General features: G+C 35.3%; 2 protein-coding genes across 4 annotated transcripts in view; one reads left to right on the top strand and one right to left on the bottom strand.

The window, feature by feature from the left end:
- Positions 1–11,782, bottom strand: part of gish (casein kinase I gish) — a 253,937-nt gene extending 242,155 nt beyond the window's left edge. Inside the window, exon 1 of one of the 3 annotated variants that reach the window (XM_081733729.1) lies at positions 10,888–11,782. In XM_081733729.1, coding sequence (XP_081589855.1) covers positions 10,888–11,083 — 196 coding nt within the window. In that variant the 5' untranslated portion in view covers positions 11,084–11,782. The remainder of the gene's footprint in view (positions 1–10,887) is intronic. The other 2 variants (XM_081733731.1, XM_081733730.1) reach the window with 2 other exon arrangements.
- A 2,895-nt stretch (positions 11,783–14,677) lies between these two features.
- Positions 14,678–16,976, top strand: part of LOC145666474 (centrosomal protein of 120 kDa-like) — a 117,155-nt gene continuing 114,856 nt past the window's right edge. The window contains exons 1-2 of the mRNA XM_081733728.1: positions 14,678–14,854; positions 14,975–15,110. Coding sequence (XP_081589854.1) covers positions 15,074–15,110 — 37 coding nt within the window. The 5' untranslated portion in view covers positions 14,678–14,854; positions 14,975–15,073. The remainder of the gene's footprint in view (positions 14,855–14,974; positions 15,111–16,976) is intronic.

Raw genomic sequence — 16,976 nt, 5'->3', positions numbered from 1 at the left:
TTTAAAAAGAAGTGTGTGAATGAAACTAAGATGGATACGAGTACTTACTATCTTATAACCCTTTTACATTATAATGGCACAACACCTGTGCCATGGCGTCGACCTTCGGAATTTGCTTTACAAGTCTCTAGTAAATCGTTTTAGACCGGGTTTTTTGCATTCATTCAAATATGAAAGCATTATAGAACATATTTTATGGGCATTTTGCAGCCTCGCGTGCTTTGTCTGGGGACTGTGACGTCACAAACATGGGCGATGGGTTTAAAAAAGGGTATATTTGAGAAGTTTTTTCAAAAAATCCCTGACACATTACTATTTACCCTAGAATCATGGTTTGTACTTCGTTGGTTTCGTTATGAGACAGGCTTTGGAAATGTACGACTCAAATTTCCCTATCGTGTACCAGAAGCGGGAAAATCTCGTCCAAAATTGAAAAAAGGGGATTTTTTAAGAAAAATTCCCTTTTCCCCATTTTTATCTTCACAGGTACAGGATAGCGAAATTTGAGTAGTACCATTTGAAAGGCTGCCTTACGCTGAAGAAAATGAGGTATGACTCATGTTGCTAGAGTCAACAGACATGTGTCAAAAAAATCTCGATTTCTTTATTCTTTTTTCATTTTTCACACATTTTTCGTCAATTACTTTAGTAAAGTATCTACAGTATTATCATTATTTATTCTAAAGTAATGATACGTACCTCGTTTTCTTTGGCATGAACCAGTCTTTCAAACGGAACCACTCGCATGTCTCTAGCTTGTACCATTGTGGAGAAACTTCGCAAAAACGGGAAATTTGTCAAAAAATTCCTTTTTCCCAGATTCGCGAATTTTCTCTACTACGGTACATGCTAGAGACATGCGAGTGGTACCGTTTGAAAGACTGGTTCATGGCAAAGAAAAAGAGGTACAATTCATGTTCCCACAATGAACAGTCTTGATGATGATGATACTATAGAAACTCATTAAAAAGGTATTATCAAGAGAAAGTATGTAAATCGGCTGTAGCATCGAAACTATTCATCCCAGGGCCACTCTTTGTACCTCATCCTCTTCACCATAAAGCAACGATTTTTTAGTAGCAACGCATGATCGTATTCTATACAGAAGGGGAGATATTCGCGATAAGAAAAATTAAAAAAAATCCCTTTCCCCACTTAGAGCGGAAATTTCCCGCATTTGTTACACTTTAGGGAAAGTTTACGGACGCAGTTGGAAACACTGCTTTACTAGAAACAAAACGGGGTATGATCCATGATCCTACGATAAATAGTCTTGACGCAATAGATCATTGAGTGAAAGTTACAAAATACCTCAAAAAAGCCATAATTTAAAAGGGTTAATACGTATGAATAACTTCACTATTTATTCCAAGCGAACACGGTAAATTAATAATTACTACATTAAAAGTGTTTATACCACTGTGGTACCTTCCATTTCAAATCGCAAAAAGTACCATCACTATTTCAGATATTGTTTAAACTTTTTTAATAGGAACTAGACATGTTTTTAAGACACCCATATTTTTTTGTTTTGTCGAAAAAAAAAATTCCCGCCAAGTATTGGGCCATCAAAGACGGGGAGTACAATTTATGAAGTGTAGAAGACATGGAAAATGGTCAACTTCGGAGCCCCACCATTCAGCTATGGAGACAGGTAGAGTTATAATTCTTGTTGTGGCAGGTACATAGGGATATAAATAAACTATATTTTATTGTAGTTTGGTTGCGCGTGTATCTTTTTGTACATAAATTAACAAATGAACGTTAGTTTATCTGAAAAGTCGAAGTTTGCGAATTTTTTTCGAGCACTTCCGGTTCGAACTTTAAAATTCTCTTTTCACGGTTGGTAAGACCTAGTTATCCGCTTTCCGAAAAAAAAAAATTGCATCGCTTCTGTGTGCAACCGTTTTGTCGCAAAAAATTCGAGAAATTGTAAAATTTTCAAAAATCGCCATTTTTGGGCGCCATTTTCTCGAAAACACCATCTTTTAAAATTCTGAAATTTTCTCAGATGGTTCAACTTTACATGAATAATAAACACACCAAGTACCATTCTCGACCAATGCTTCATAAATTAGCTACAGCCTTTTGAAGTTCGCGAAGTTTCATTAACTTTGATGTCACAGTTAGCAACACTGGAAACAATAAAAATGCAATGATTTGATTATGTTTGTGGTTCACATTAATTAAATGAAGAATACAATGTTTTCCTGACTGTTTTTTTTTTTTATTATTATTTTGATCAAAAAAGCTCTCTGAAATAGTAAAATGAGCCTCCACCTTCTCAGTTTTTTTTTCTTTTTTTTAACGAAGTAATCTAAGATGGAAATTACGATTACGAAACACAAATTTCAAGTTCACTTACTTAAAATGGTGTTCGGAAACAAAATTTCACAGTTTTTTTTTTTTTTTTTTTTTTTTTTTTTTTTTTTTTTTTTTTTTACAATAATTTGCTTGCTTGGTGTCTTCTTCGCTAATAGTATGTAACCGTGCAGATGCTCCAATAGGTGTTGGTACAATCACAACTCGTCTAGAGGTGGATCCAGGGAGGCGATCGCCCTCAAAGAAGAAGAAACTTTATTATTTCATATATAAATAAAACCCATCCCAGAGTTTGGAGCTCTTAAAAGTAGCTCTAAGTAGCAGTATTACACCTCCCCCCCCCAGAAGTCCGTCCTGGATCCGCCCCTGCGTAGAACATTGTCGATAATCACAAAACACTTATTTTCACTTCTGTTATGCTCTTCTGGAAACCTGTACCCTGCTGAAGGTCCATGTGGAAGTATAAAAAGGACTTCAACTTTACGTAATTTATGGTTTATTCATAATTCTGCTACGCACCACTGGTTATCATACATATATGCAAGGACGCCGATCCTGGGGGGAGGAGCCCCCAAGGCTGATGTGGGCCCCCTATTGTATTGCATATACAATATTTGGTATAATTTAAATGCAATTTGTCTTAAAATCCTCATATATATATATATATATATATATATATATATATATATATATATATATATATATCAGGGATGGCCAAATCCGGATTTTTTTGGATCCGGATATCCAGACACTGGATCCGGATCCGAGATATCAAAGTTAACGAAACTTCACTACTTCAAAAAGGCTATAGTTAATTCATGAAGATCTGTTTATTATTCGCGTAAAGTTGAACCATCTGACAAAATTTCAGAATTTTAAAAGATGGTGTTTTCGAGAAAATGGCGCCCAAAAATGGCGATTTTTGAAAATTTTACAATTTCTCGATCTTTTTTTTTTTTTTTTTTGCGACAAAACGGTTGCACACAGAAGCGATACATTTTTTTTTTTTCGGAAAGCGGGTAACTAGGTCTTACCAACCGTGAAAACAGAATTTTAAAACTCGAACCGGAAACTTCGACTTTTCAGATAAACTGACGTTCATTTGTTAATTTATGTACAAAAAGATACACATGCGCAAACCAAACTATAATAAAATATAGTTTATTTATATCCCTATGTACATGCCACAACAAGAATTATAACTCTACCTGTCTCCATAGCTGAATGGTGGGGCTCCTAAGTTGACCATTTTCCATGTCTTCTACACTTCATAAATTGTACTCCCCGTCTTTGATGGCCCATTACTTGGCAAGAAAATTTTTTTCGACAAAAAAAAAAAAAAAAAAAAAAAAAACTCTTAAAAACATGTCTAGTTCCTATTAAAAAAGTTTCAACAATATCTGAGATGATGATGATACATGCTCTGCCTGAATTGAGATGGAAGGCACCTGTGTATAATACAGTTTACTTCAAAATACATTTGTTTTAAGTTGGTACTTTTAACAGAATCGACCGAAAGTAGCCAACATAGACAGGTTTTATTGTAGCAGATTTAGTTACTATTGTGTGTCATCGAAATGAAGCTTAAGTCAAAAACTAAAACACGATCCACGGATCGTATTTTTTGTTTCCCTATAAAAAAGAAAACATGATTTATTAATATCGTAATCGCAGCTTAATTCGAGTTTCTTTAAAAACACACTTGAAGGAAACCAGTGATGATAATGTAGCTTCTAGTATGAATCTGTGATTTATCTACAACAGCTTTTCAAAGCATGATGGCCGAAGATATTTATCTATAGTATAGATGATTTTCAGCCAATTATTCAGCATTAAACAAGGCATTGGAAATGAAGTTCTATTATTTCGTAATACACTCAAAGTGCAAATTTGAAACTTTATATTACATCGTTGAAATTTCTGTTCATTGGTTACTGCAATTAGACCAATAGTCTACGAACGTCAGTAAAGCATGCTTTCCAATGCTTTAACTGAAGATTTGCACTTGTTAATATGAACTGATAACATGTTTCTCTGACAACCACCGACGACAGACGCAAGTTGTTGATAAAGATAGAACGACACAAAAACAAATATCTCTGAAAATACTATCTGATAACTTTATCCTTCAGCTACTGTCAAACAAAGCAAACGAGGTTAAGTAGAATAAGTAAAGCGAAAAGAACACAAACAAGATGAACATGCTGCATGACTTCAGTCATTCTGTTTGTCCACAAGTACAAGCACAGGCAAAACATGTAACATTGTATATAATGAAACAAATGTTCACCTGTTCTGCCAAAAGTTTATTTATGTAATATGTAATACTAGGTTCCGAAGTAGCAGAACAGGTAACAAGCTCGTGCTTGTTGGGTGTGGTCTTGGGTTCGATAACAGAATCGCGTGATAACACGACACGTTGCCGGTTAATACGTATGGGAATTCGAGGGCTCAAGCTCTTGATGTGAAAGGTCATTTCAAAATATTCCTGATCATAGTGCGTAAAACTTAGGAATGTACCGATACAACTCTTTCACCGATACCCAATACCGATACTTTTGGACACATTTCTTATATATTAGGAATTTTCAGAATAATCAAATGATCAACATCGTAATAGGGTATATTATATATAAGGCCAAAATCTGATACCGATACTCCCAAAAGTGGCTGGTATCACCGATACCGACATATCGGTACATATCTAGTAAAACTGGTTGATTTCTTATTTGTACTTCCCAGGTGAAGTCTACATTAAGACACATCATTACACATATAATGGAGAGAAGGTGATCTCAGCTTCATCCTAGGCAAATAAACTATAACAAGAATAAGAGGAAAATAACGTACAAAGCAAATTTGTGAATGCTGACAGAACCCGTTTCGTAATTGGAAGATCCTATAGCTTGCTAAGAGGAATCTCTCTTCAATTCCACCAGTCAACTACCGGAATTCTTAAATGTCGATAGCGTATGCATATATACGGCTTCTGACTGATTTTCTTCCGAAACCCTATTGTTCAGGCTTCCGGCAAAAGAACTCAATACAGACTAAATCTGGAACTATAAGTAACAAATATGATAGTAATAAAAATCTTTCAAGGGTCTCTATGTTATGTTAGATAAATTTTATTATTTTAAACCAGGGTGGATTGATTTAAATCACTTGATTTTTAAAATAAAAATCGGTGATTTAAATCGAATTCCGAAATAAATTAATTTAAAGTGAAAATAAGTAAAATCTCGTTTCTGTTCTGATATATCGATTATGGAAGTTAATAATCATAATACAATGAGACTCAAATGTACAGTATAGTATGGAGACAAGTGTCATGCAGAGGATAATTAGGAAAAATCCCGTTTCGAACAGGTAACGGTGCAATCCTGCTTTCTTCTTTTCGTAACATTGGGTTTGAGTTTTAAAATCGTTAACTATTTCAACGGGTAAATCACCATCGAAAATTCTTTTTTGTGCGTGTATGTTTGTTTGTTACCAGATAATAGGGCGTATTTAGAGGGGTCCCATTCCCTCTCCATTTTTTTTTTTTTTTTTTTTTTTTTTGTTAATTTTATAACTTTAGGCGAAATTTATGTATTTCATGCCGCAAGCTAGTTCTGAAATAGGCCCCTGGCAAATATCAGTAACTTTTGTGAAAAAAAAGTGTCATTTTGATAAACGTTGCTGTACTTTTCCTCTAATGCTTAACCCTTTAAATTATATCACCTATTTTTAGGTGATAGGGTAGAATCTTCATTATTCGATTAAAAAAGTACCAATAAGGCTTTTTATTTCGTTTTCTTCAAGACTGGAGGCATTTTAGAACACGTTACATATGCTTTCACGCCTTTCTGTGTTGAGGCATAGTGTGTGATGACGTCATAAATTTGAAAATATATTTTTTGTTATGCGTATTATTATTATTATTATTATTTTTTTTTTTTGGGCGGGTTACATTTTGGATTCAGAAGACTGAAATTTTGCACATTTGTTCAGTGCACCCCTTAATAATTTTCTGATGATTTCAGATCTCTGCGGGGAAACAGCGGGGACTATTATTATTATTTTTTTATATATATAATTCTGAAGAGAATAATGTACAAATAATGATCCCAGGATAAATAGGGATATCTGAGGAATCCGGGTCATCTGGGGCATTGTGGGAATGTTCTTAGCTCATTGTTAAATAGTTTCCTCACCCTTACTACTCAAAATAGAAGCTTGAAAGTTTGTACACCCCTTAGTATTAGGATAAACAGGGATGTCTGAGGAAATTTTTATATTACATCCGGGTCATCTGGGGCATTGTGGGAATGTTCTTAGCTCATTGTTAAATATCCTCACCCATACTACTCAAGATAGAAGCTTGAAATTTTGTACACACATTTAGCAGACACCTTAGTATTTCCCAGATGATTTTGAGATCTGTGCGTTTACACAGGGGAATCCACAGATGATCAAAACTTTTTAAGAAAAAAAAATGCCAATTACTTTCAAAATTTCTCGCTCCAGGGACATGATAGGGAAATGTGAATGTTACCGTTTCGAAAGCTGTTCTATTCTAAAGATAGTGATGTATGTACCATGATCCTAGGATAAATAGGGATAATGCTGTAGCTGCTTGACTGGAAGTCTATAATTTACCTTTAAAAAGAGCCATAATTTAAAAGGGTTAAGAAACATTGTTTGAGATTGATATTGGTTACTGATTGGGAATAATTCAAAATTCAACCCCGATTATTTCACTTAAATGTCATAATTAGCATTTAATACTAATTCCTAATGCTTGTTCTTCAGTTCGCGACTTGTATTATACAAGGAGAAAGATATGATCTAAACAAAAAAAAAAAAAAAAAATAAAAAAAAAATAAAAATAAAATAAAATAAAATAAATAAAATAAAAAATTATTTTAAAAAACGATTTTTTTCCACCCCGTTTTAAACTATCTAATAGAACTAAACTGCTGGCGCTACCTTTAGGGCACAGACCCTACCAGTCGGTTGCGGCTTTCACGTCCTTGCTGTGATGTGTGGTCATCATTGGTTACCCTTCCCTTGATGTGGTCAGCTTTATAGACCGAAATTCGCCACTTTCTTTCAAGTAGTTCCCGAATTGTCCCTACAATGTTGGATGGACGCCGGAATACCATCATCATCTGGTGAGAACGCTCGCTCCTCTTTCTTCGGACTCGATCCGGCACTGCTCGACTTCGCTGATCTTCCGAAAAGTGGCAAGCGGTATTTTAATGCGCGCAGCCCTCCCCATTGGGCTAGTGACGAAAAAAACTCGAATTTCAGTAATGGCCAGTCTCCTTTGCCTAAAGGGCATAACCATGAGACCAACTTGAAAAAAAAAAAAACGCATTTCAATTTTCCTGTGTGGCTTAGACAACTAGTAGCAATTCTTTATTTCTGATTATTAGCAAGTACTATTAGGTGCACATTAAATATTCAAAATTGATGAATTTTTTCCCTAAAACATTTCTTTTCGAATTTATTTTAACCCTTCATTTATGCTTATTGGCATCTCACGGAAAAATACTGCGCAGTTCCAATTAAAAATTAGAAGAAATTAGTAATGTGACAGACAATCGTGAAATGATTTCATGATCAACTACAAGCTTAACAGCTGTTCTCATATATTTACAACTTAAGATTATACATAGTGAAATCTAAACAGCAGAAAAGTTCAGTCAATATGTAGTTCCAGCACAACTTATCACAATATTTGTAGTGATACAACTATCTAATTGAGATCCATATTCCATCTTTGGACCCAACACGCTATGAAGACGAAGTCAAATTTTGGAACAGTACAATAACAACATGGAATCACTATTATCCTACACAATACTAACTAGTCTTTATATACAAACATAACGCCGCAGCCAAAACCAACTAGCATTGTGTACTACAAAATGACTCCAAGGAAACGGAGCAAAAAACCACTTATACGAAATACCTAATTATGATCTGAGATATCGCAGCATAAACATTCTATTATCACCAATCCAATTATCTTAAGCTAACAGTCTTCCATACATAGGAAAGCCGAACAATATCATAAACAAACACTTCAATCAAACAGTTTACTCCATTTCCGATAAACATTTTGCGTAACTACGAATAATCCCAAAGAAAAGAAAAAAAAAAAAAAAAAAAAAACATTACCTTTTCTAGAACGCACAAATTGCATAATCTAAACAGAAATGAAATCTAATATTTTAAACTTTCAAGCACGGACAGATTCTATATTTATTTCAAGTATTGACGATCATATCACTACGAAAATAGACATAGCCCGCAAAAAGCAAGTTCTTACCGATAAAAACATAATGCAATATGTAGCCTTTATTGGTAGTTCAAGCAAGTGGAAACCAGAAGCAACGAAACGTTATTGTCTATGAAAGAACTTTTGCACTCCCCGCTGGTCTAGCGGTTAGCGCATGATGCAATGTTCCCAGGTTCGATTCCCGGTGGTAATCATTAAAAAATTAACGCATTACGGTGATGTTGATTTCGCCATAACCGTAGAGCCACGTCATAAACGAACGCTAAATTCGGTGCTGAAAACGAACGCTAAATTCAAACAAATAATTCAGAAAAAAAAAAAAAAAAGCCCAATCAGAGACCAAATGGGAGAGGTCTAAACCAGTATTTTCCATAACTTCGACATCATCCTTTATTTACAGACTCCACTATCCATGCATGAACCTGCAAATACAACAGCTCACATACTGCTGATGCAGATTAAAAATACATGGACACTTTCTGAAAAATACAGGTAAAACCTGTAATTAACAAAGAAAATACAATGTTTAAGGAACTTCTTTACTAGGCGGGGAACTAGTTACATCAACTACAAACATCATTTAAATAACGTTGCTTATTACTATGCAATTAGAATGTAATCTTACAATGTCCCCTAGCACAAGAAGCTGTATTTTTTTTTTTCTTTCTTCAGAGAATCACTACTGTTTGCTCTCACCCTCCAGCTTTGCCCTATTCAACAAGCAATAAATGCAATACTAGTTTGTAGTGACCGCCGGGCAGATTTCTTTTCCCTTAGTTAAACGTTCTACAACTATACTCCGACACTCCGAGCCTGAAGAAGATTGTGATGAGATGGATGATTAAAGTGAGATGGGATGAAGTGGGGGAACATTGAGAAAATTCACGCACACGGTGTATATCCACTACAAAACCTAGCACATTTTATTGCTTGTCTTTCTCAGAGTAATCGGCTTAATATCATTCAAGTTTGCACGTATTTTGTAAATTTTAACACAGTTGGTGGGTATGTGCCAAGAGAATACCGAGTCTAGAAGGGATTATGAGATTACTAGTAACAAAACTAAGCTTCCAATCATTATTTCTGATGTCGCCTTCAACTTAACATGTTCGAAATGCGGTACCGGCATGCAACAACAACAGAATGCAGACGGCAAAAGACACTATGTACGCGGGAGAGACTCACTGTTAAATCAATACAAATTTGATTCCATATTCTTAATCTGTAATGCTTAGATCTCAGGATCTCTAGATTAATTGCAAGAAAACAGTAAAATGAACTTCTACTGTAAAGCACTTTATTAGAAATCATTTAATTCCTTTGAAAGTTTTAACTATTAGCACCCTGTACTAAATATAAAACAGGAAAGTATATAAAACTTAAAAAGGATTCTGCCGTAATTGAGTAGACAGCTATTGGAATTCTATTTTGAAATTCGTGCCAACTGCCACTGCATCTTTCCGGAAACCTTACTATCCGAGTATGTTTAGGGTAACCACATTTTATAATTATTTACCATTTCAATTAATTGTTCTATAGTATTAACTCTATGATCGTATGTGGCACCAGACAACAAAAGCCAACTTTTCGTGCTTACTCGTGGACTTGTACTTTTACAAAATTGCCAACTTCTCTGTACTAGTACAAAGGGACACGACATACTCAACTGGAAGTGCAAGGCTTTTTCTGCGCGATATTATCACCTAGAATGTTTACTCAAAATCTACATTAAGAAAAAGTGAGAAACAAAGAAAATGAAATTTAATTCCAAGTAAATTGTGAGAGTTCTCATGTTCTAATACATGTCAAAACTTGCTACGAACGAGTTGTAACACGTCCATAAAATGAATAAACTACACAAAATAAACCACCGGAACCACGCAAATGCATTATTATTTATTGTTAACCGCACGAAAATACTAATATACAAAGAAAAATAATGTAAACAGAACGATGTAACATTCTCTCTCACGAAATAGGCCTACTCCTCCATCATACTAAACAAAGGCAAACAACAGCAACAGTAAATTCTGTACATTGCATAAATATGAGGAATACCTTACATTACAATTGTGGAAAGGAACTCAAATCATGTACAAACCCGTTCTTTTACCTTAAATATTCAATATTGATACTGAAACACTTTAATCGGCGAAATAACGTCAAATTAAGAAAGGTACATGCACTTGACTCTCCCCTTTAAAATACTAGATAATTCCCAATATAAGTAAACTATACTACCACTACCGAACAAAAGACACAGAATGTTTACATACCTAGTCTCAATTCTCCAAAATTACCACTTCCAATCTTCTTTCCAACTCGAAAGTTTGGGCCAACCATTAGCACTCCCGACGAACCACTCCGCATGCCTCTGCTTCCTGTGCCAGCCCGAGCAGGCTTTTTTGTTGCATCCTCACGAATATCCTTTTCTCTATCCCTTTCTCTGTCCCTTACGTCGCGTTTCTGCATATTTATTCTGGCACAAAAGTCAAAATTACGAGATTAGCACTGAAAATGGCTGCTCTTGTCACAGGTAGGCCTACAGACGATGCGCGCGGCCATGTCTCATTACTTCACTTTCGGGGTTTTTTCGGGTCTTCACCACTACACTACAGTATTCTTGACACTGACACATATATAATTTACACAATTTTTCACATTTTTTGTGCGTCAATAAGAAATTGCAGTTTAAAACAAACATCTGACACTAATACCTACACCTTTTCTACTCAGCTTTCGTGCAATCGTCCCCTCAGGCCGCGGAAAGATATTAGTGACACCTGACTGCCGAATAATCGTTCGCCGGCTAAAGAAAATCACATCAATTTATAATTTATACAATACAGACATATACAAAGAGGTACCTTGTCCTCACAGCTGGCTATGTGCCATGAAAATCAAAATTAACAATTTCATAATATATTTAAGCACTACTTGTTCCAAGTTTCTCCTGGTTGTGATTAGGCTCGATGAACCGACTACGCAAGCGCAGTTATTAACTTCCGGTGAAGAAAAAATACTGCAAACACGTAAAAATAAGAATATAAATTTTTTTATAAATTTGCATTAAAGACCTGTTCCAACATAAATCTACTCTAAATTTGTTTCTCTATAGGATGAGCGTGAGGTATACTTGCTAAAAAATCATTCCACAATAAAACACAAATTTCATACTCCTGCCAATAGAGGACACCAGTTTACATATTAACATTCAGTAAAATCTACATAATACTTTGAAACAAATGAAATATTCAATATCCATTATTAGTCCAAAGTTGCCTTTATCCATTACAGAAATAAAATAACGTATACTGTTACATAAATATTTCAAACCTGATTAAGCCTTAAGATCCTTAAATTTGATATATTTTTCAAGGTTATGAATGAACATATGGATAAACATTTTGGGATTTTTTTCTGGAGTAGTATATTAATTCAAAGAGAATACTATAAAAGTAATTATGCTCATGCTCTACCTAATTCTAGAGTAATAAAAGGTAGAATTTACACAACATGGTCCTTATGCAGAGTCGTTTTGAGATATTATTAGAGTCATACTAAATGCCTGACTACTGCAGAAAACATATGTTAGTAGAACTCTTTAGTATGGCACTAATCATTCGTCAGAACGACTCTGCATAAGGCCTCATATTTCTAGAACAAACTAGTACAAAATTTTCGAAACGTTCTGTAGGAACGAACTACAAATAAGATCTTCCCATGCATCGGAAAGTCATGTTTCACTTAATAGATTTGTGGTCACATACCTAACATTTTGTGGCAAAGCAATGCAAAATTTGCGACTAGGTTTGCTACAGTTTACAACAAAGTTAAAATGACGTTTATCACTTTCTGCATTTTCTGTATTGCATTGAAGTATGGAGAATTTCGCAAATCATGGTATGGAATGACCACTTGGTGGCACGCTAATCGACTTTCTCTTAAGTCCATTCGGCTAAGCCGAATACGACTTATGGATCATGTTAAATTACCACGTCCAAGATTTCAATGTTGTTGGTAGAATTGAATTCCTCCGTGCAATTTTAAATTCTAAAGAGAATTACAAAGATACCTAACTGGCACATTCCGTAAAGATCTACGTCAGCAAGGCAACTGTTTCGATTTTTTTGCAATATTCCGGACAGGATTAATAATAATAATTGCATTTTTTGCTTTGTGATGCGTTACTGATACAGAATGAACTCCCCAAAGGAGAATTATTGCAGTAATATGCCGTCTTATAGCAGAATTATTTATCTTAGCGACTTAAAAAAAGAACTCTGTATGTGTGCCTGAATATGTTCCATCATAAGTTTGGAATGCCTGGAGTAATTTTAACTAAACTTAATACACACATTTACAGTCTGGAAAAGAGTGCTGTCGGAGGAAGACCTTTCCATGAATGAACGAACATATTGAAGCACACCTTGGGGAAAGGGAAGATAAGACATAAAAAATGACCGATATTATTGTCAAATCTTTACTTTTTTTCTGGATCCATGAGTCGATTGATAACAGTTTCGATGCCTTCTATGTCCAAATTCAGCCTCTACGTGAGGGTAAGAACTGCTTGCATACCTAGGGGGAAGGAAGTACATAGAATGATCGAAAACGGCCGATATTCGTGCCGAATTCATAGTTTTCGGTGTCGCTCAGAGTAATAGTGTCACTTCAGATGGCGTTTAAGTTCAATTTAAGCCTTCACTGGCACACAGCGGAGGTGAAGTAGTGACGTAAAAATATCGAAACCGACCAATATTAGTGTCGAATCATTTCCTTTCAGCGTCACTGAGTTAGTTTGTGGGAGTTTTGATTACATTTAAATCTAAATTCAGCTCCCAGTTGAGGTTAAACTCCATGAGCACTTCTAGGGAGAGTGGGAGGGGCAGACATAAACATGATAAAAAAATGACCGAAGTTAGTGTCGAATCCATAGTTTTCATGGCCAATTAGATAAAAAAAAAAAGTGATACTTAAGTCCAGCGACCAATAGCACCCTGGGGGGAGAGAATAAAGTATGAAGAAAATATGAAAAGGTTCAGACAAAAGTTAAAATTATTTCTATTAGAAAATTCTTGTTATACGATTGAGGAGTACGTAAATGTCATGACAAGGTAATATTACTTTATTTTACTCATGTAATTTTTTTTTTAAATATGACGCATGTTACACTTACCTGAGGATATTCCTCGTACTTGTAAGTTCATACAAAAGAAATAAATACAATACAATTGTGACATGTAAAAATAATTGAAAATGACAGATATGAGTGTCAAATTCATAGTTTTGGGGGTCACTGAAATGAATAATAATACTTTGAATGCCGCGTAAGTTCAAGTTAATTCCCATTTGCACAGGGTAGGGTCCGGTTGTGAAAAAGAAAATCTCAAAAGTGACTGAAATTTATGTGGAATTCATAGTTTTCGGGGTCGGGGAAACGACTGACCTGTTTTAAATGTGTGGACAAAACCGTGTGCGTGGGTTTTCTCGGGGTTCTCCCGTTTCCTCCCACTTTCTTCATTCCAATATTTCATTTATTTTTCATTATCACAGCCTCCTTTAGCCTAACCGGCGTAATCGTGGGACGTAAAACTCAAAAAATTCATTTTCATTCCATTTGTTTAAAATGTCTTTTGGATGATAGTATCCACTGCAAGCTGTTATTTGTTATTATTTGTATCAATTTGATTAAAGGCGTATTCTGTGGGAATATGGTGTTTTCTGTATTTTTCATTTAACGTTTATTGAAATAAAGATTCTACGGTCAAGCGGATCAAACTTTTCCCTTTAGCCTATTATCCGCGTATGAAGAACGTACATTTCAGCTAAAAATTAATCATACATGTTCGTCCATAGTAAAATCATCATTTCAGGGTAATGTGAAAATCAGCTTTCCTTTCCAAAGTTTCATAAAAAAAATATCACAGTTTGTAGTTTTAAACTATGCTCATTTAAATTTTGAAGTGTAAAGATAACTTTCTCGTACATTATAATCATATTTTCCTTTACTTACATTGGTGTCAAGTAAGTTTCTACGAATGTAAGTAAAGGATCCGCTTTTCGATTGTCAAATGTTCAAGGAACCGGAAGCAAGAGAGTAATTTTATGCGTATTGGTAGACATAGCGGATAATATAAGTGGAAAACTTCATTCAGCTGACTTCGAATTTTACATTAGTGGTATTGAGATAGTTCTGAATTATAGAAAGAGCATTAGAAAAAAAAAAATATGAAAATATGGGTAAGTTAAAGAATTGTAGCGGATTTGGTATTCAAAGAGAAAGGAAAGAATCATTTCTGATTTAAATTTTCTGTCCAACTGTACTTATTTTGCTATTAAAATATAATTTTAATATTGCAGGAAACCTGAAGGTTAATGTTTTGTCTCCAACAAATCTGATCTATCACGTAGACGTTTTAGTTTAGGATCAAGAGGATACATTTTTTGGCCAGGATCGACATGGATGAGGTGCAGATTATTCTGAGTGTGAAAGAAGGTAAGGCTGTCAATATAACTTGTAAATTCTGCTCAGTTTACGTGCAGTTGTGTCAAGGAATCCTGCCTGCAGTGAGGCATAAATAACTAGTTTCCATTGGGATAACAGGAAACACCGTGGCTCAGTGATAAAGCGCTTACCTCTGGTGCGTGAGGTCCCTGGTTCAATCGCTGGCCAAGTAATTTTGTGTTGGACACTATCGTGTCCGTAGGTTTTCTCAAGGTACTTTAGTGTCTTGCATTATCATTCCACCAATTCTTCTATCATCCTTGTTCTTGTAATGCTTTAATGATAGGGTTTTTTTTTTTTTTTTTTTTTTTTTTTTTTTTTTTTGCTGAAGGGTGTAAGCTCGGGACGTTAAATGGGATCACTTGGGCAGATAGTTCGGATAGCATCTAGTATCCTCCCAAATCCGTTGACAAGTCCGGAGCCTGAATTGTGACTAATAGTGAGCTTTTGTAAACGATCTCGTTTGTGTATACCCCCTGCTGCGCTCGGACTCGCTTAGATAGCATTCGTGTTTTTTAGTGGGCATCTAGCACTAGTTGATTCTTGTTTAATGCACTGTAATTTTTATACCATACATCCACACTGTATTTATACTCACCATAGTTATAAATAACGAACTGTAATGATTACCAAGTGAACCAGAATTACTACAACTGATTTGGGGGAGAAACTAAATAATACCCGATGGTTTTACCAAATAGGAAATATAAACGTCCGTCTGCTCGAATAATGTTCTAATGAACCTAACCGAACCCTAAAATGTAGAAACCTGTCAAAATTTTGTAGAATCGTCTGCTCGAGTAATGCCCGTTGAAGTGAAAATTTTGATTTTCTGGTGGGGTATCAGGCTGCAGTTACTATCCTTACTCAGACAAGAAAATTTAGATGGCTCAGTGGTAGAACTTTCACCTGTGGTGTGTGGGATCCTTGCCTTGATCCCAGCTTACGCCAAGTGAGCTTTATGGTGGACAAACACCGTGTGGGTTTCCTCCCACTTTATTCATTCTACCAATTCATTCATTTCTCATCATCAACGTCTCCTTTAGCTTAGCCGGCATAACGGGGCCTGCGGTGGCTCAGTGGTAAAACATTCACCTGTGGTGCATGTGGTCCCTTGTTCGATCTCAGCTCGAGTCAAGTGAACCTTGTGGTGGACAAACGCCTCGTGCGTGGGTTTTCTCGACGTTTTCCCGTTTCCCCCACTTTCTTCATTTCACTCATTTCTCATTATCACCGTTTCCTTTAGCCTAGCCGACATAAGCGTTGGACGTAAAACTCAAAAATTTCATTTCATTTTACAAGAAAATTTGGACCGTTTTAGAAAGTTTAGAAAGAAATGGTCTTGTATCTGTGCAGAGAAGACTCATATGGTGTAGTTGTGCTGAAAACTCACTAATCTAGAAGGTAGTAATTTACTAGTAGTTAACCCTAGAAACTCCGTCCTCGCATCTGCTACGCGAAGGACCAAGGGGGAGAGGATCAAATTTATCCGCGCTGGTTTTAAGTAGCTTTCAGAATATATTTGTTCAATTTGAGTTAATGTGTTTAACTAAATTAAAAGAAAAAAAAACTAACTTCAGTGCGTAAAACTGCTTATATATTGCACCAAATTTCTTACAATACTGTGCAGAAAAACAGTATTATAACACACACTACAAGTTCTATGAAAGGCTAAGTGTTTATATAAAGGAGAAAAGTAACGTTTTTAAAACGTAATGCAAGTTATATATATAGGGTGTTCCAGGAGGAGAGGGAAATATTTCGGAAAATGGTAGTATGGGTAATTCTAAGCAAAATGTTCATATGAACATGGGTCCTAATCTGAACGGTTTGAAATCTATAGGTTGTCAACCATTG

Source organism: Thermobia domestica, chromosome 12 (genome assembly GCF_964235325.1).
Source record: "Thermobia domestica chromosome 12, izTheDome1.hap1.1, whole genome shotgun sequence".
Lineage (NCBI taxonomy): Eukaryota > Metazoa > Arthropoda > Insecta > Zygentoma > Lepismatidae > Thermobia > Thermobia domestica.
Note: the sequence above shows the minus strand (reverse complement) of the source record. Positions and strands in the feature narration are given on the sequence as shown.